The sequence below is a fragment of the Danio rerio genome, chromosome 11, assembly GCF_049306965.1.
Source record: "Danio rerio strain Tuebingen ecotype United States chromosome 11, GRCz12tu, whole genome shotgun sequence".
NCBI classification, from domain to species: domain Eukaryota; kingdom Metazoa; phylum Chordata; class Actinopteri; order Cypriniformes; family Danionidae; genus Danio; species Danio rerio.
In genome coordinates, this window is record NC_133186.1 from 9,251,756 (window position 1) to 9,272,535 (window position 20,780).

The 20,780-nt window shown below is 38.6% G+C and overlaps 1 protein-coding gene across 9 annotated transcripts in view; it reads right to left on the reverse strand.

Annotated features, from left to right (window-relative positions):
- Positions 1-9,565: 9,565 nt before the first annotated feature.
- The window catches only part of naaladl2 (N-acetylated alpha-linked acidic dipeptidase like 2), a 635,527-nt gene continuing 624,312 nt past the window's right edge, over positions 9,566-20,780 (reverse strand). For all 9 annotated transcript variants that reach the window (XM_073916359.1, XM_073916358.1, XM_073916357.1 and 6 more), the window contains one exon: positions 9,566-10,745. In XM_073916359.1, coding sequence (XP_073772460.1) covers positions 10,559-10,745 — 187 coding nt within the window. In that variant the 3' untranslated portion in view covers positions 9,566-10,558. The remainder of the gene's footprint in view (positions 10,746-20,780) is intronic.

The window sequence follows — 20,780 nt, forward strand, 5'->3', positions numbered from 1 at the left end:
GCACGTCTGATGTATGAAACTATCAACTGTCATGTGCGCGGCTCTGAGCGGCGCGTACGCTGTGTAACGCCCTTAAGAAGCATCAAAGGCGCACATAAGTACACTTTGTGTCACACTATCTCTAAATATTTAATTCTAAACAGTTTTGAGAGATACGGATGTCAGGCGTTCGTTGTTAGCTTATACAAGGCAAAGCACGCAGTATGGCGCATGCGGTGAGCGACTCGCTTCATCAACACGCATGATCGCATTCATCTAACTTGCTTAAACTAAGCATTTTACAGTATGACCATATTTTACAAGCAACGATTCTTGGACCACCTAGAAAAAGAAGATTCAACTGAAGTAGATGGTGCTAAAGAGGATAAAAACCATAAGATTGCATGCAGGTCGAGGAAAAAAACCGTAAGATTGCATGCAGGTCGAGGATAAAAACCGTAAAATTGCATGCAGGTCGAGGATAAAAACCATAAGGTTGCATGCATTCTACTGAAATCAATGGATTTCACCTATCAAAAATAGAACAGAGTGCAACAATATACAATGTATGACCACACCTTAACTGAAACCAGCAGTGCTTTCTTGTTTCATGCAGAACAAGACGACTGGATCAGATGACTTCAATATTATTCATTAATAACCAATATGATTTCAATTATTTGGTGAGCGGCTACATTTTATGGATGGTAATGCAATACATATATTTATTGTTACTAAATAAACCCCTTCCAGCCTGTGTATGGTTCCTTATTGCCCTTTCAGAGTTTATTAAGCAATGATGGCTTGCTGATTTTCGTTACCATTACATACTGCATATAGTATGCAGTTCGTATGCAGTTTGTGTGTTAACACTTTATTTTGATGGTCCATTTGCGTGTTAGTAGACTGTCTGCTTAATAATAATAATAATAATAATAATAATAATAATAATAATAATACATTTTATTTAAAGGCGCCTTTCTAGCACCTCAAGGACACCGTACAATCAACAAGAGCAATAAAACTACAAGAGAAAAAATAAAATATACACAATAGTGCAGATAAAATTAAGTATTAAAAGCTATCTTAAATGAGAGGGTTTTGAGTCTTGATTTGAATAGTGTGAGGGAATCAATTTTTCTGATGGCAGGTGGTAGTGAGTGCCAAAGCCGCGGAGCAGAGCGTCTAAATGCTCTGTTGCCCATAGTTGAAAGACGAGAAGAGGGAACAGACAAGTAGAGGGAGGAAGAAGATCGCAGAGTGCGAGAAGGAACAGAAATGTGGATGAGGGCAGACAAAAATGGAGGGGCGAGATTGTGGATGGCTTTGAACGTTAACATCAAGATTTTAGAAGGGGTTCTGGTGATGATACGGGCAGCTGAGTTCTGGACTAACTGAAGCTTATGGAAAGATTTATGAGTGAGACCAAAGAGAAGAGAGTTGCAGTAATCTAAACGAGATGTGACAAGGGTATGAACGAGAACAGCAGTGGCATGAGGGGGTAAGAGAAGGGCGGAGACGGTTAATGTTGCGCAGGTGGAAGTAAGCAGACCGGGTGATGTTATTGATGTGTTGATGCTCTTTCAACAGACCTTCAACTGACTATAAGTAACTTTGCAAGAAAATGCCAGCTTACACTAACCCTAAACCCAAACCTCACAGTCTTATAATCTAGAATTAGTTGGAATGGAGATGCAATGTAACTTAATTCAACAAACAGACCATCAAAATAAAGTGTGATGGATAAATAAATAAAGTTTCAGAGTTTATTAAGCAATGATGGCTTGCTGATTTTCGTTACCATTACATACTGCATATAGCAGGGGTTCTCAAAGTGGGGGTCGGGACCCCTCGAGGGGTCGCAGGACAATGAAGGAGGGTCACCTGGTGATTTGACCATATTTGACCATATTTTATCCATAACCTACTTAAGAGAAAAATATAGTCGTTAATAATTACTATATAGTTACTATAGTAGCTTATAGTTACTATTTCTATTGGATTGCGACCCTAGTGGTAATTACATTATATTAAAGACACAGCAATAGCGTCAGATGCAACAGATTGATTTTATAACACCAGGTTAAAGTTTCTGGCCCATTTACAGCACTGACACTAAACGAAGAATATCCCTGGGTGTTTTTGTGTGTGTATGACATTGCATGCAAGGTTTCTGTATTCATAACCAGGATATTGGGGGTCGCGAGTCACTGGCATCATCATATTAGGGGTCGCAGGCTGAAAAGTTTGGGAACCTCTGGCATATAGTATGCATATCGTATGCTGTTTGTGTGTTAACACTTCATTTTGATGGTCAATGTGCGTGTTAGTAGACTGTATGCTTAATAATAATAATAATAATAATAATAATAATAATAATAATAATAATAATAATAATAATAATAATAATAATAATACATTTTATTTAAAGGCTCCTTTCTAGCAACTCAAGGATACCGTACAATCAACACGAGCAATAAAACAACAAAAGAAAAAAATATATACACAATAGTGCAGATAAAATGAAGTATTAAAAGCTATCTTAAATGAGAGGGTTTTGAGTCTTGATTTGAATAGTGTGAGGGAGTCAATGTTTCTGATGGCAGGTGGTAGTGAGTGCCAAAGCCGCGGTGCAGAGCGTCTAAATGCTCTGTTGCCCATAGTTGAAAGACGAGAAGAGGGAACAGACAAGTGGAGGGAGGAAGAAGATCGCAGAGTGCGAGAAGGAACAGAAATGTGGATGAGGGCAGACAAAAATGGAGGGGCGAGATTGTGGATGGCTTTGAACGTTAACATCAAGATTTTAAAGTCAATTCAAAAATGAACAGGTAACCAATGAAGCTGCTGCAGGACAGGGGGGATGTGATGAGAAGAAGGGGTTCTGGTGATGATACGGGCAGCTGAGTTCTGGACCAACTGAAGCTTATGGAGAGATTTATTAGTGAGACCAAAGAGAAGAGAGTTGCAGTAATCTAAACGAGATGTGACAAGGGTATGAACGAGAACAGCAGTGGCATGAGGGGGTAGGAGAAGGGCGGAGATGGTTAATATTGCGCAGGTGGAAGTAAGCAGACCGGGTGATGTTATTGATGTGTTGATGCTCTTTCAACAGACCTTCAACTGACTATAAGTAACTTTGCAAGAAAATGCCAGCTTACACTAACCCTAAACCCAAACCTAACAGTCTTATAATCTAGAATTAGTTGGAATGGAGATGCAATGTAACTTAATTCAACAAACAGACCATCAAAATAAAGTGTGATGGATAAATAAATAAAGTTTCAGAGTTTATTAAGCAATGATGGCTTGCTGATTTTCGTTACCATTACATACTGCATATAGTATGCAGTTCGTATGCAGTTTGTGTGTTAACACTTTATTTTGATGGTCAATTTGCGTGTTAGTAGACTGTCTGCTTAATAATAATAATAATATTAATAATAATAATAATAATAATACATTTTATTTAAAGGCGCCTTTCTAGCAACTCAAGGACACCGTACAATCAACAAGAGCAATAAAACAACAAGAGAAAAAAAATATATATACACAATAGTGCAGATAAAATTAAGTATTAAAAGCTATCTTAAATGAGAGGGTTTTGAGTCTTGATTTGAATAGTGTGAGGGAGTCAATGTTTCTGATGGCAGGTGGTAGTGAGTGCCAAAGCCGCGGAGCAGAGCGTCTAAATGCTCTGTTGCCCATAGTTGAAAGACGAGAAGAGGGAACAGACAAGTGGAGGGAGGAAGAAGATCGCAGAGTGCGAGAAGGAACAGAAATGTGGATGAGGGCAGACAAAAATGGAGGGGCGAGATTGTGGATGGCTTTGAACGTTAACATCAAGATTTTAAAGTCAATTCGAAAATGAACAGCTAATGAAGCTGCTGCAGGACAGGGGGGATGTGATGAGAAGAAGGGGTTCTGGTGATGATACGGGCAGCTGAGTTCTGGACTAACTAAAGCTTACGGAGAGATTTATGAGTGAGACCAAAGAGAAGAGAGTTGCAGTAATCTGAACGAGATGTGACAAGGGTATGAACGAGAACAGCAGTGGCATGAGGGGGTAAGAGAAGGGCGGAGACGGTTAATGTTGCGTAGGTGGATGTAAGCAGACCGGGTGATGTTATTGATGTGTTGATGCTCTTTCAACAGACCTTCAACTGACTATAAGTAACTTTGCAAGAAAATGCCAGCTTACACTAACCCTAAACCCAAACCTCACAGTCTTATAATCTAGAATTAGTTGGAATGGAGATGCAATGTAACTTAATTCAACAAACAGACCATCAAAATAAAGTGTGACTGTTTGTGTTTCTGTTGTGAGACATTACACCACGAAACGACTGTACTGCAAATGCAATTTCAATATCCAAGCCATTATTCAGATCTACTACTCTAAAGTCTAACTTCTTCATCCTAATAAAAATAAAAAACATTTACATGCGACCCACAGCTGCAGTTTTGAAGGATTCCACATGAAATAAAATGCATACAAAATCTCCACAATACAACTGATTGCAATTCAAGACATAACTCAACCTGACAGTTCTCTTGGGTCAACAGAGAAATGCGCCAGATTAAATTATACTTATTTACATATATTTAGGAAATAAAATAAATAAATACAATAGCGAGCACACAAACACACACACACAAACACGGGCATGTCGACAGTTTAACAGTTCATTTTAGTGCAATGCAAATGAGCTGGGCTGTTTAGTGTAGGAAACCAGCAGCAGACTGGTACAAAGCATTTCTCCATGTGCAAATGCAGTATCTCTTTAAAAGGTCTGTCATAATAACTGAGGAAATGCTGACTCTGTTAAATGCACAAACGATGCACAGTTTTAAATGGCTGCTCTCTAAAATATCTTCCGGGGGGCTTATTAAACAGATTAGAAACAATAAAATGGAACTGGAAACATAGCAAACAATTCAATTAGTTAACTTTACAAACCTTTCAAATGATTCACTCGACAAATGAAAAGCTACGTATAAACACAACCACAGTACAAGATATTTTGGTAAATGTTTGGTATTAAAATCTCAGAGTGCAAATTGCTGCTCTAAAAGCATGTGTGACTCATTTGAAGGCACGCAAATAAATTAAAGCTGGGTCAGACTAGATTCCCTGAATCCTGTGTTCCTAATTGAGCTGTTTTTTTTCCCCACTTAAAAGGCAAGTGAAATATCTAAAAGAAAAGGGAAGTTATTAGTTGCTCTTTAAATCCCCCAAAATAGTTAACAGAGAAACAACATTAGTGCAAATGCTGAGAACAAATACACTGACTGCCAGAATCAAAAAGACGATGACATGACATCACCCACACAGTCCGTTATAACAGCATATACACCTGCACTGTTTGTCCAGCTTATATATTCACCATCCTGGCTCTTTGTTGGTGGAATTTCGCCCAATCAGATGCAGACTCAATACACTCATTTACCTACATTCACCTATGAACTAAAAAAAATCCTAACCCTGATCTATAACTACTTTCAATTACAAAACTATTAACGTTTTACAAACTACATAACTTTTATATTGCCGGATTTCTTGCATTATTAGAACAATCATTACCCTGATTTATATATATGTTTAAACTTGAGCTGTTTTAGTTCATATTTAATGGTTTAGTTGTTCAAAAATGGAAAATAACAATAACAGAATAATAAAAACATTTTGTTCCGTTCCAGGTTTTTCTACAGATTCGGAAACAAACTGCCCTGAGAGACTGTCACAGCAGCACATGCCGCTGGTGATTCCTTTCATCATTTAAAGTCACCATGAAATTAGAATTGACAGTTCTTGTTGTTTTTATTGGAACATTGCAATGCTTATTAAATGAGTTATGCTGGGTTCAGGCAAGAATATATTAAACATGCTAGTCTTTCTATCGGAATGATATGAAGCTTCCTAGATGATGATGTTATCACCCACTTTAATACACTACAAGACAACTGAATCAATTCTTGCATGCCATCCCCCACTGTCTTTAACAAATTACTACAACACCCACACTTTCAGAATTGAAGGTGCTATAGTCGTCACTGTGACTATACCCTTTCAAAAGGTTTTCAGGTACTAACATTTACCTTTAAGGTACTATATGGACCCATTATGTACTAATATTCAACTGCAAAATACCAGTTTGGACTCTCTAGGTCAGTGGTGCTCAACCCTTGTTCCTGGAGATCCACCTTCCTGCAAAGTTCAGCTCCAACTCTGATCAAACACACCTGATCCAATTAATTAGGACCTGAACAGCACTTGATAATTACAGGCAGGTGTGTTTGATTTGGGTTGCAACTGAAATCTGCAGGAAGGTCGATCTCCAGGAACAGGGTTGGTCACGCCTGCTGTAGGTACTAACACGTACTCTTTAATGGCCCATTTCCACTGAGTGGAACAGTATGATTCGGTATACTTTTATGGCCGTTTCCACTGTCAAAAGGTATCAAAAAGTTAACCGTATGGTTCGACTTTTTTTTGGGTATTTGAAAAGGGTACAACAAAAGAATACCAAAATGCGGAGCTAGACATGCAACTGAACACGATTGGTTTACAGAGAAGCATCACTAGCTCTTGCACAAGCAGAAGAATGAAAACAAAGGAAGCGCCATTTTTAAATACACAGTCAAGACAATACACCGTAATAAGATTAAGCCATGGTTAACCCGAGCTTAAACAAACCTTGTCGTCTTGATGAACAGCCATAAAGCCAAAAAGAAAAGCAAAATCTACTAGGGATGCACCGAATATTCAGCAACCGAAATTATTCGGAATAAATAAAAAGGCCGAATAAATTTTGCCGAACAATGCTGTTTTTAATGACGCGATCAAATAGTAACCCGCGTAGAGTGAGAGGTGCGCGCTTTATGCAGCAAACATGTCAGCAGTGTGGAAGCACTTTAAAGTGTCAGAGAAAAAGGCAAAAACGGCTGTTTGCAGACACTGTTCTGCTGAATTGTCCAGAGGAACGTTCTCTCTCTTCTCGCCCCCTTTGAGCAGATAACAAAAGAGATAAGCTCATCTGTGGCAGATGTCATACATTTACTTGCAGCACTAAAGCGTCTTTTAAACAAAGATGTTGAAACAGACCACGGAGTGAAAACAGCTAAAAGTGCGCTCTTAGGCCCCGTTTACACTAGTACGTTTTAGTTTTAAAACGGCGTTTTAGAATGAAAACGATCCGCGTCCACACTCGCGTTTTACCCAGCGTTTCTGAACTGCTCTCCGTCCACACCAAAACGCTGAAAACGCACATCACGTGACCACACAGACGCTCTCGGGCAAGCGCTGCAGCCCATCTACCCAGATGAGAGCTCTGCTAGTCGGACTTCTCATCAAGCATCTCCCGCTGGATCTAATCTCACTATATTTATTAAACGGGATATTTCATTCATCTTGTTGTCTTTATCTAACGACATATTCCCTGACTTTGGGCATTGGAATCTATTACTTGTTCTCAGGTAACGTGTTTTGGCTGAGCGCAAAGATAAGTTAATGATTAATAAGCACGTACATTCTGTATATTGACTGATCGCTTGCCTTTATTTCCTATAATGTATAAACTTATTGTATGTTATACTTTTAAAATGGCCATTATCGATTCTTAAAACTGATACTCAGCAAAAGAGAGGCTGTGTTTCGTATTTTCACTGAAATTGAAAGGAGGCAGTTGTTATCGGCTCCGTTTTGTTATAAATATCCAGACAGTGAAGATGACGCTCATCTTATACAGCACGGCGCCTCAACATGTCTGCTGTCTAAGTTGCTAATATTAAAATGAAAATAGGCAGTTCCTTAAATCATGTTTACATTTTATTGTTGAGAAAGTGAAACAACGAAGCCAGGGTGATGTGAATGAAGTTATAAAGTACACTGTTCCCTTTGAAGATTTACCCGTGTCCTCGGTATAGTCTGCTTTTCCATATCAAACTGAGAAGAAGAGACTGCAGCCTTGATCAAACTTGCGAAGTCTGAACTTACACGGAGAAGATTCAGGACTGAACTGTGTGTTAGGCTACTTAATATTCAGGAAAAGCCCCAATCAGAAAGGCGAACGTCTGCAGCCCCGCCTCCGTTTTCAGATGTCTCCGTTTTCCATCATCCACACTGAGACGGAGCAGCAGCGTTTCAAAATGAAAACGGCCTCTCCAGCGTTTTCGAAACGCTCCGTTTTCGGCGCTCGAGAACTCCGGCGTAGTGTGGACAGTTGGCGTAACCGTAGCAAAACTTATGCGTTTTCAAACTAAAACGCATTAGTGTAAACGGGGCCTTAGAAGCTGTCAGCGCACGATTTAGTCAGGCGGACTCAAAACACCTGTACTTCATCGCGACTGTGCTTGATCCACGATATAAAAATCATTACTTGGATATGGGGAAAAAGCTGCGCACACGAGAAATGATCCAGGCCGAGTTGGACTTGGGAAAGCCGCTAGGTGTTGGAGACGGTCAGGTGATGCACAGCGCAGTAGATGAAAACAGCGCAGAGAGTAAACGGGCTCGTACTAAGCCGCGCACCGACAGCGAGAGACTGTTTAGTGCTGAATCTCATGTCATCGATGAGAAGAGGAACAGACTTTCATGCGAGACAGCAGAGAAGCTACTTTTTATAAAGAAGAACCTGCCACTTTTCCTAAAGAAGTAGGCTAATTAGGCTTATTTCTAGGACAGTTATTCATTTGTTGTGGGTTCATCCACAGTTTTTGCACTATTCAATGCACATTTGTTGTTGTAGACATACAGTTACATTCTTTCAGCAGTCAGTTATAGGCCTAACATAGGCTATTCAAGAAGGGGGGCTTCAAAGATGGCCAAATAAAAATATTTTTTTATTTTACAAATTTATTTACTTTAAGTTATATTGTGCTTTGTTTGTAAATTATCTGCAGGAATGTTAAAAAAATGTTCAGTGTTAAATAAATATTTTTGAAATTGTTTTTTTGTTATTTGATTTATTTCTCTGAAAAGCAACACAAAATAGTAAAAAGCTAATTTTTACTATTTAATTATTGTAATGGTGAAAAAATTGGCAAACTAAATAGAAAAAATTAAAAACACCGCGTTCAGTATTCGGCTTTCGGCCAAGCAATTCATTATTATTCAGCTTCGGCCAAGAATTTCATTTCGGTGCATCCCTAAAATATACCCTGTGACCCGTTGTTGTTTACAAGGCCGTCTAAAACACGAGCGGTTTCACTCTCCCGAGAAAGAAGTCTGAAAAAACAAGAGCAAATGATTCGTTCAGCAACCTAAAACATGATCAAACTATAATGTTTGACTATTATCATCAGCATTTGGACTATTATGAACTCTGAATGACAGAATTACTTTCTAACAAGAGGTTACATGTGCTGGTGAATATTAAAGATTTGCACTGATTGTCGGCTATATTTTGTGTTGTTTTCAAACCCAAATAAGGGCTAAATGTATGCTGTGTGTAGTTTTTCTTTAATTGGTAACATATCAGAGAGTGTAAGGGTCTGTATGTTATCATACATGTTGCATTTATTTATTTTATATAATAGCAGACAACACAGTAGGCTATTTACACGCACTTATTGATCTGCAGTTATAATCAAATCATGTTAGTTGAAAGGTTAGTAATGAACATTTATACACACGTATTGCGTGTAAAAAAGCATCTGTTTTGTGAGAAGTGCTTTATATAGGATATGTGAACGACCTGTATAGCTTTACTTTGATATTTTCTTAAGCGAGAATGACATTGAATGAAACTTTCTATCATACACCGTGCCACTGGTACCCTTTTGGCAGTGGAAATGCAGACCTGATAATGGCGACCCACTCACTGGAAACTGGCCATAAGTACAAAATTTAAGAAATAAAGAATTTTGTTTCTTTATTTCCAAGAATGTAATTTTAGATAGATTGCTTCAACAGGATTATATTAGAAAGGTATTTGTCATAATTATGTGACATATGACACTTTTTATTGTTCAAGAAAATATTCACTTAGATGTATGGTAAAATAAGAAAAAAAAAATTCATGGTGACTTTAAACATATATCATCAAGTTCTGCATTATGAAGTTTGACTCCATGTTGACTGCAACTCACAGCATTTCCCCTCTTCCTTACTGTAGGTCATTGCTTGCCATTTACTAAATGGTGGGCTGGTTTAGTTATTTTTTTTCTTTTCTTTTTTCTTTTTAAAATTGTGAAACATATTTCAAACATCAAGTTTCAATAAACAAACCTCAAACAAATCTCGAGTCTCAGTTTCCAGTTGTCCTCTGGGGTTTATGTGACTGGAAACAGTGATAAACCTGCTGGTGTTTTTCCCCAAAACAAAAGCTCTCGATCCTCCTTGTTATAGAGTTTAGCTTCCAGACTCTTTTCTAATGTTAAAAACCACAAACTTTTTGAATGTCATTAGAGGAATAAAAACAGTAACTTGGTATTAGCCTGAAGAGATTCCTCTAGTTAATAGTGCACTTAATAATGGTACTTTCTGAAGTTTCTTCAGATCCCACTGAAATGTCTGTATTGGCTAGAAGATCCAGGTGTTTAAGTCATATTCTGACACCATTGTGGTGCGTTCCCTCAGATGTCATTTTAGGTTGTCATTTTCATTCTCAAACAGGTCGAGTCCACTTTGCACAAGTTTCTGAGCTGAACTAATGGCGCTGTATACCAGATTCTGGGAATGGCTGATGCTGTTGTGCCAGGAAACCTCCAGGGCATCCTTTAGGATAGAGAAGCGTGGAGTTTGTCTGCTCAAACAATAGAGAATATTCCTGTGTGAGAGAACCAGAGAAAGAGACAGTAGTTAAGACAGTATTTAAAGTCCTTTTTAAAAACCATGACACGATTTTACAGACAAATAATTTCTCCTCATGTGAGTGGATGGCTCTTTTGCTGTGTTTACACTAGTGCATATTTGTTTTAAAACAGCATTTTGGAATGAAAATTGTCTTCGCCCAGGCTGCTGTTTTGACTTCCTTTCTCTAAAATGCATGATACATCACCATCCACACACACTGGTCTCGCACATATTTTGCTACAATCCATACTTACAGTGTACTGGTTGTGTTACTCAATTCAATCTATCTTTATTTCTATAGCCTTTTTACCATGTAGATTGTGTCAAAGCAGCTTAATACAGTTCTACTAAATTGAAATTGTGTCAGTCCAGTTTTAACAGTTAAAATTAAATTTAGTTCAGTTCAGTGTGATTTAATTTTCACTGCTGAAAGTCCAAACACTGATGAGCAAATCCATTAATGCGCAGCTCCACAAGTCCCAAACAAAGCAAGCCAGTGGCAAGGTGGTGAACAAAGCTTCACCAATTGGCGAAAGTGAAAGAAAAAACCTTGAGAGAAACCAGGCTCTGTTGGGCACGGCGATTTCTCCTCTGGCCAAACTTCTTGTGCAGAGCTGCAGTCTCTGTGCTGAGGGCTGGAGAACGCTGGACGTCCATTGTGGAGAAGCTGAAGGTGTAAGGTATTGATGGGTGTTCAGGCTGGCCCACAAGATCAATGCGAAGACTCGTCTTTCAGAACTCAGTCTCATGCTCTCCACTCCTTCATGATCACCACAGGATCTGCTCAGGATACGGCCTGGTCCAGGGTTATGAAGACCTCTTAATGTCCTTTATGGTTGGCATCATCTCTTCACAGGACTTGGGATGCTGAGCATATATATTGTAAACATGCCTAAAAATGATCCTTGAAGCACCCCATACTTTACTGGCCTGACTAGTGAAAGCATTTATATTTACAAACTGGCATGACTTAAACCATTGTAAAGCTTATCTCTGGACACCCGTATTATATAAGCGATCTATGAGGATAACTTGATCGATAGTGTCGAAGGCAGCACTGAGGTCAAATAAAACTAGTAAAGAGATGCAGCGTCTGTCAGCAGCTAAAAGTAATGAATTGCGTATTCCCACTACCGCATTTTCTGTATTGTGATGAGGCTTGAAATCTGACTGAACAACTGTCGAAAGTAGCATGATTGGACAGAAACAACTTTTTCTAGTCTTTTAGCATGGCAATAAAAGACAACGTTCACCATTCTCCAATTCTCGTACTGCTCTCCTGACAAAAAAAGCTTGCTGCACACACACAGCTTTGCTGTATCAGCATCACGGGAAAAAACTTGGAACAAACCGCGTAGATCTTGTAAACAAACACATACGACCCTTCATTAACAGCTAAATACTGTGTGCCGTGGGTCCGTGTCGCACAGCTTAACACTGGCAGGTCTGCCTTGCCTTCAGAAAGCACGCACAGTCATGAATAATTAAGAAGTCTGCTCTTCTCATAGGATAAGAAATATCTGCTATGAATAATTATGAGAAACAGACGCGTCATCTTTGCACTTGCAGTTTTGCGCTACGTTGCGATTTTGATCCCGTCCCAAAAATCATTTTAAACCAGGAAGCTGAAATCAGCTGATAAAAGCTCCTAATTCTCCAGTTTTTCCCACAATTAAAGTAACAGGTGCTAACATTGTCTTAACTGATGCTCAACACACACAAATCTGTTAAAATTTGAAAAAAAAAATACTCAAGGTTTCGTGAACCTTGCCATTCCAGTCATCATACAGTAAACATCTGTCTTCTTCACATCAGTGACATGCGTCTCTGGGTCGATGAGTGTAAAGATTTTAGGACATCTTGGACACTTGTAATGCGTCCAAACAGTTTGCTGCAGTTATAAGTTGTCCATGTGTTGAGGTAGTTCATTATGATGCGATTTACCTTCTGTGTGATTTGATTAGACAGGAATCACAAGACTGATTATTCTAATACACATAAACAGAAAAAAATTAAGTAGTGACTCCAGATTGAAGGAAAGCAGTGGAGTACAGAACTGTACTACTCAAAGGAAACAAGGCATAATGGTATGACAGACCTGACAGCCCTTCACTCTAAACTATAATTTGAAGTTTTAGCCCCTCAATTTTGTAACCCCGACTCCCCCAAAGGTGAATACCCTACATCAGGGGTCACCAATCTCGGTCCTGGAGGGCCGGTGTCTCTTCAGGGTTTGGCTCCAACTTGCCTCAACACACCTGCCTGGATGTTTCAAGTATACCAAGTAAGACCTTGATTAGCTGGTTCAGGTGTGTTTGATTAGGGTTGGAGCTAAAATCTGCAGGACACCGGCCCTCCAGGAACAAGTTTGGTGACCCCTGCCCTACATCAACCTCTAACCCTAACCAGCTAGTGGCAAACGTCTTTCCTCCCTGCTTTTTTTGAGAAAAGACTATGTCAATCCTCAACTCTAAACCCAACCGACATTGTCTTTCGTCTGTTGTTCTTTTTTTTTTTTTAGAATAATTCACATCAACCCTGAACTCTAACCTCAACCGATACCATTTTCCTCTCTGCATTATTGAACAAAAAGCATGTCAACCCTCAACCTTAACCCTAATAGATATTGTCTTTTCATCCAGCAAATTTGAAAACGGTTTAGTTACGGTTTAATACTTTTACTAATATTTAATAATATTAATTTATTCATATTTGTTTCAGCTTAGTCCTTTTATTAATCAGGTGTAACCACAGCGGAACGAACCACCAACTTATGCAGCAAATGTTTTTTTTTTTTTTTAAGTAGCGTATGCCCTTCCAGTCGCAACTCAACACTGGTAAACACCGATACACTCTTGCATTCACACTCATAGACTAAGGCCAATTTAGTTTATTCAATTCACCTATATCACATGTCTTAGGACTGTGAGGGAAACTAAAGCACCCGGGGGAAACCCATGCAAACACAAGGAAAACATGCAAACTCCACACAGAAATGCCAACTGATCCATCCGGGTCTCGAACCAGTGAACTTCTTGCTGTGAGGCGATCATTCTATCCACTGTGCCACCACTAATATTAATACTATTTTTAATACTTTGACTCTCAGTAAAAACAACCCAGGTTTACCCTAAACTCTAAACCCAACTGATGTGTGTAAAGTGACACTGTGTGTAAAGGGGCTTTTTCCCTTCTGGGAAATTAGATTTTTTTAATCCCTAATCACTTGGATTATATAAATCTAAAAAAAAGGAGAACATTTTAATGTGCCTGCCCATAATTTGGGAGTTCATTCTCCTTACCTAACCCCAACCCTAACCATTTAGACTTAGATGATGTTTTATCCTTAACATGTTCTTTATAATTGCCTTTTCACAGTAGAACGGTTTATCTTGTTCACAAATAACCTTAATTTAATTAGATACTGCATATGATTTAGACGCAAAACATCACTTGCCTTTATTACGAATTAGTCAATATTTTTATAGTGCTTTATACATTGTAGATTGTGTCAAAGCAGCTTATAGAATTTCTAGTTAATTGAAACAATTCAGTCTAATTTTCAGGGTTCAATTTAGTTTAGCGTATTATACCTTTACATACAGTAGACACGATTTGAAACTTATTGGGCTTGCAGGATTTATGATGTTATGTTCAAGAAGCATGACTTCGAAAATCCAAATCTTTAACTGCAACATAAGGCCTGTTAAACTACTGACCTACACTAATACATTGTGCAGGTTGTTAAATCATGCTCATTTTCCAAACGCACAGTAATCCTTTTTACAATTTTAATCATATCCTCTTTACACCAACCGTTGCTGGAGATCTTAGAACTCTCCACAAAATCTTTGAGATATTGATCTGGGCTCCCTGGTAACACCACATACTTTGTTTTTAATGGAGAAAGGAGTTCACATGCTCAGCAGCAACAAATCGAGTTTAGCGAACACAACGGAGTCCCTGTGTGGGTCCAGATATCATCTGTTCCATGTCTACTGAATATTGGCATTTATTTTATCAGTAGGAACAAACTCTCCAGAGTGTCTGCGAGTGCTATTCTTCCCTTTTCAGCCAATCAGGCCAAAGTTTTACCTGAGGCCTGACTTATTGAGGAACATGTAATGTTGGAGAAGACTTTTCAATAATGATAACACAAAGTCTATTCAAGGCATAGTTCACTCTAAAAATGGTTTAAAATATTCAAAAGCATCTAATAGTTTTGTTGGAGGAAACAACCAAAATTTATCTGTGTGATTTAACCCTCCTATTATACTTGGGTACCCCATTCAATGTTAAACGTATGTGCATACATAACTGACATATTTTTTCCCCCCTTCAGATTGAATGGCTTTTTTAATTCAATGGGGAAAACTTGGTAAAAATAAAATTAACATGAAATTATTTTTTTAATGCCCTGTACACATTTTGTCACATCGGTGTTCTTTAATAATAATAATTAAATAAATAATTCCTTACATCTATATTGCATTTTTCTGGACATGCAAACGCGCACAAGTACACACACGCGAACACACACGCACACACACACACACACACACACACACTAGAGATGCGTGGATGGCGGTTATAGCTGCAGAATCCGCAGATAAACCGCGGATCGGGCGGATGACGTGACAAAAAATAATATTTTAATTAAATTCGGGCGGGTGGTGGGCGGTTGTACTGTTTTTGTACACATAGCTGGTGCACCAACGAAAAAGCCTAGGACTGACTTCACAGAATGAGAGGAGGAATCGGATACACTAATTCTGGATGAAGTACAGAAGTCTTCCTCTACAAAATTAAGAATAGACGGATCAGCAGAGGAAAATCTACTTTCCTTTTGGGAGAAACAAGGCAGTCATTCCCATGTCTACAGCACCTTGCCAAGAGAATTCTATGCATTCCAGCAACAAGTGCTGTGAGCGAGCGCTCCTTCAGTGCAGCAGGGCGCATTAGAGGCCAGGCGCTCTCGTCTGAATGTTGAAATGATGTGTCAAAAGGCGTTTTCTATTAGGCTACTATAATAAAAAAAAAATTGTACAGTACAGTGCGTTTCATTTAGGCTATTTATTTATTTATTTTTGTCCCTGTGCACCGATTGGAGACGGAGTTCACTGCTGATATTCTGAGAGCTTTATAGGGTGCTTCTCATTTCTTATTTGTGTATCCTCGTTTCCTTCCCTTGCTTTCTTTCCTCGTCTTTCCACCCCTATAGGATGCGAGGGAAGGACGAAAAAAAAAAAAAAACCTCAAGGACCGAGGAATCGAATCAAGTGAAAAGACACGTCCTCGTATTGTTTAGTGTCACTTCAAAGCGTTAATTAATGCTGGATTTGACTTGCACGTTTGGATTAACTGCATGTCATTAAACTCATTCTCTTTTTTCTAATAATCAATAAAGAAACATTCATTTAATAATAAAAAGGAATAAGCCATTCAAATAAAGAGCTCAGTCAGCAGATGGCGGGCGGGTGCGGTTTTAAAAATTGGTCAAAAATGTTAGTGCGGATGGATGGCGGACGGATGATGAGTTTTATGATGCGGTTGCGGATGAAATAATAGCCCATCCGCACATCTCTAACACACACACACACACACACACACACAATAAAATGAATAAAAATAAAATCCTTTTCTGGAGGTTTTAAATTGCTAGGGTAAAATTGACCCCAGTTGAAAAAGGCGTTAGCAGATTTTAGGGAAACAGGAGGGTCTTGAAAAAGTAAACAACAAAATGACAGCTCCAACCTCTCAAATCCAATGGAACATAATCCAGTGGCTCCTTGATGTCAAAACGTCATGCCAAAAAAAGTCTTGCAAGACTTGATGTCAAAACAACACCAAATAGACATTTAACAATGGCATGAAAAGGCTAATAAATAATGTCATGCTGGTTGTAATACTAGACCTCTTTCATCCTTCACTGTCACCTACTTTTTTCTTTCTTTACGCAACTCTTTCATTGGTTTTAAGACTGGTCTGGCACACAAGCGGTGGCCTTTTTCAATTGGGCCACCAGACTTGCTCTACTCCCATATCTCTTGGCTCTGCTTTAGTAGTTGCATCACACCTCACATGTTGATGTACTAGTATAACTGCTCTAACCCCTCTTAAGCCACCTCTTGTTGGTCAGTAATGCTGCACTATCACTGGGCCAAACAGCAATCTCTCCAATGCCTTGCTCCCACTTCTTCTCTCTATCACGGCAGCAGGTCCTGGCATCCGTTGAATGGCACTATTCCCTCTGTTCCCTTGTGGATGGCAGCTAACCCTTCACAACTCAGTAAGCAGTGAGTTGATCCATCCCTCCTGGCAAGTTCCTCCTGTACCACTGCAACTAGTGGAGTGCCACTAGAGGAATTTCCTGCCAGCACGTCCTCATGGGAACTGCAATTCTCCACCTCTTTGACCATGTGTTATTCTTTCTTTCCAGGTTTCAGCACCAATTTAATGAAGTTAATTCAATGTCAAGAAAAGCAAGAGATTAGAACCAGCGGATGAAGAATGTCTACTATTCATTCATTTTCTTTTTGGCTTGGTCACTTTATTATTTTGGGGTCGCTACAGCGGAATGAACCGCCAACTTATCCAGCATATTTTTTATGCAGCGGATGCCCTTCCAGCTGCAACCCATCACTGGGAAAAATCCATACACACTCATTCACACTCATACACAGCAGACAATTTAGCTTACCCAATTCACCTGCAGTATGGTTTTGGACTTGTGGGGGAAACCGGAGGAAACCCACGCCAACATGGGGAGAACATGCAAACTCCACACAGAAATGCCAATTGACTGCGATTGTGCTACCCACTGCGCCACCGTGCTGCATGTGTACTATTCATAAAATAAAATAAATATAAAACAGTAAGAAAGGTGAAATTCTCCATCATGCTTATTACTACTGACCAGGGCAAAATAAGTGAGGAGAAAATCAGGGCAGAGTTCATAGGCTTGGAACACAATCAGAAGGGGCCTAGAGCAGCAACCTGTCCATGAAACAGTACAATGGTGACTACACTTTTAAAGGCTGTTCATGCCACACTCATCTTAAAGAAAACTATAATGTTAACTGTATTTCTATCAGGATCACTATCATCAAAGATTGTGAAATGTCTGATTTGATCATAAATAACTCCATAGAATAAAAAAAAAACAGAACAAAGATTAATGATTGTGTGTGCAAAAGTAGCAGATATCAATAATGCTTTAAGTTATAATTAAAGCAACACTTACTATTTAAAGATTTATTATATTAAAATATAGAAAAAAAAACAACCAAAAAAAAAAATAATAAATAAATAAATAAAAACAAACAATCACTAAAAGAGGTTGCTATGTATTTTTAGAAAGCAGATAAATAAGCAATTTTAACAAGGAACATAAAACGTGTCCTGTTTTGCCATGCTATTGACATCATACACCTTTGATTCTAATTTAGATTTAAAGAACCAAACACCAAAGACACTTTAATATCTTATGTCATACTGTACTGCAAAGATCAGCATTATAACAGAAAATATAAATTCATTTATTTTACTTTGTATATATTACAATAAAAGTTACACAGATTTCACCGCATGTTGCGCACGTCTCTCAGCAGTTGCTTCAGCATTCGTTTCACTTGTTACAAAAACTTTCAGCCTTAAAATATTGGCACACTAAAGTCCAAAATTTTCACGTGATCTTTTTTCATATTCATATGCGAAAAACTTGTGACGTGAACAAACCTTGCACACTGAGTCCGATGCGTATTAATTAATCCATTACAAAAAAACATGAAACATTTCAGAGTCAGTTGAATCTGACATACTTTGTTCTCTCTTCTCCAAAGAAGAAAAAGAAAGAGGAATGGGCTGTGTTCATTCAATACTGCATAGAGAGAAAGGAGAGTTCAGCTCATTATCAAAGAGCTGCACTGCATTATCCCAAAATGCAAAGTTTATTTTAGGAAATCAATGGGATTTTAATACATTACTTGTGATACTTCACACATTCATTTATTTAAACCAATCCTGAACAGAAACTGGCAGTGCCTAGATGGTGGCCGGGTTGACATGTCGAAACAACAGATTAAAAGCGGACAATGCTTTTTTATTATAATGTCTATGGAAAGTATGTCAAATGTATGGACACACACACAGAGATGCACCAGTCACTGCATTCAGCAAATAGGGGTTCTCAAAAGTCTTTCACATTCTGTCTTAACTTTATGATAACACAGTGCATAAAATAATCTGTAGCTTAAATGACAGCATCTTGTATTTTGAACTTTGCTTCAATGGTGGCTCTGAACTGTCAAAACACCTCTCAAAGCACTTTTCCGGATGCAAAAAGTAATTTATTTGTATTTTTATGATGGACGAAAGTTTTGGAGGCAGTGTGTTAAAACAATTCACACAACTTGAGGTCAAATTTACTTGTAAATGTGTGAAAATTACAGATGGAAATTTCGGATTCAGTGTGCAATAACCTATAATCTGCTTCATACTACCATAATAAGAAGTGTTGAATAGTTTAGCTCATCTACAAACATGATTTCTACAGGAGTTTCATAGAATGTAATGAATAATAATAATAATAATATATTTTTAACATTTTTTATTTATAGGCACCTGGGTGAAGCAGTGGCGCAGTAGGTAGTGCTGTCGCCTCACAGCAAGAAGGTCGCTGGGTCGAGCCTCGGCTCAGTTGGCGTTTCTGTGTGGAGTTTGCATGTTCTCCCTGCGTTCACGTGGGATTTCTCCGGGTCCTCCGGTTTACCCACAGTCTAAAGACATGTGGTACAGGTAAATTGGTTAGGCTAAATTGTCCGTAGTGTATGAGTGTGTGTGTGGATGTTTCCCAGAGATGGGTTGCAGCTCGAAGGGCATCCGCTGCGTAAAAACTTGCTGGATAAGTTGGTGGTTCATTCCGCTGTGGCGACCCCGGATTAATAAAGGGACTAAGCCGACAAGAAAATGAATGAATGAATGAATTTATAGGCACCTTTCAGAGCACTCAATGACACCTTACATTATGTCACAGGCACATTATAAAAACAAGACTAAGACAAGAGTAATTAACATAATATTAATCCAGAGAGTCATTAAAAGCAATCCTGAACAGAAAGGTTTTAAACTGGGATTTAAAAGTTGGAGATAGAGTCCACCTGAATATCTAACGGCAGGAAATTCCATAACTGTGGTGCTATGCGGCTAAAAGCCCTGCCACCAAATGATTTCATCTTAAAATTTGGAACTGACAACAGTTCAGCCGCAGAAGATCTCAGTAAGCTCTATGGAGCGTACCAGTGAAGAAGATCAGAGAGGAAATAGGGTGCCAGGTTGTGAAGAGCTTTGTAAGTTAATAAAATAATTTTTATATTATACACGATAAAGAACAGGAAGCCAATGCAAGTGAAAGAGAATTGGAGTTTTGTGTTTAGAAGCACGCGAGCGGGTGACTACACTATAGCTGCTGAGTTCTGGATTAACTGTAATCTGTGAAGTTGGTTAAGAGGGATACCAGATAGGAGGGAATTGCAATAAACAATCTGTGATGTAACCAGAGCATGTACAAGCACTTCAGTACTTTTTTTGGATAGTGAAGAACGCGATGTCTTGCAATGTTATGCAAGTGAAAAAAGCCAGATTGTGAAATATTACTAATATGTGAATTAAATGAAAGCATAAACATCTAGTATAACCCAAAGACTTTTAGCATGGGTTGTAAGATTAACTGGAGAATTATTGATAGATTAAGGATTGAGCTTTAAAAAGAACTGATTTAGAGCCAAACAGAAGGGCTTCAGTTTTACTGGCATTCGTTCATTCATTTTCTTGTTGGTGTAGTCCTTTTATTAATCCGATGTCACCACAGTGGAATGAACCGCCAACTTATCCAGCACATTTTTACACAGCTGATGCCCTTCCAGCCACAACCCATCTCTGGGAAACATACACACATACATACACTATGGACAATTTAGCCTACCCAATTCACCTGTACCGCATGTCTTTG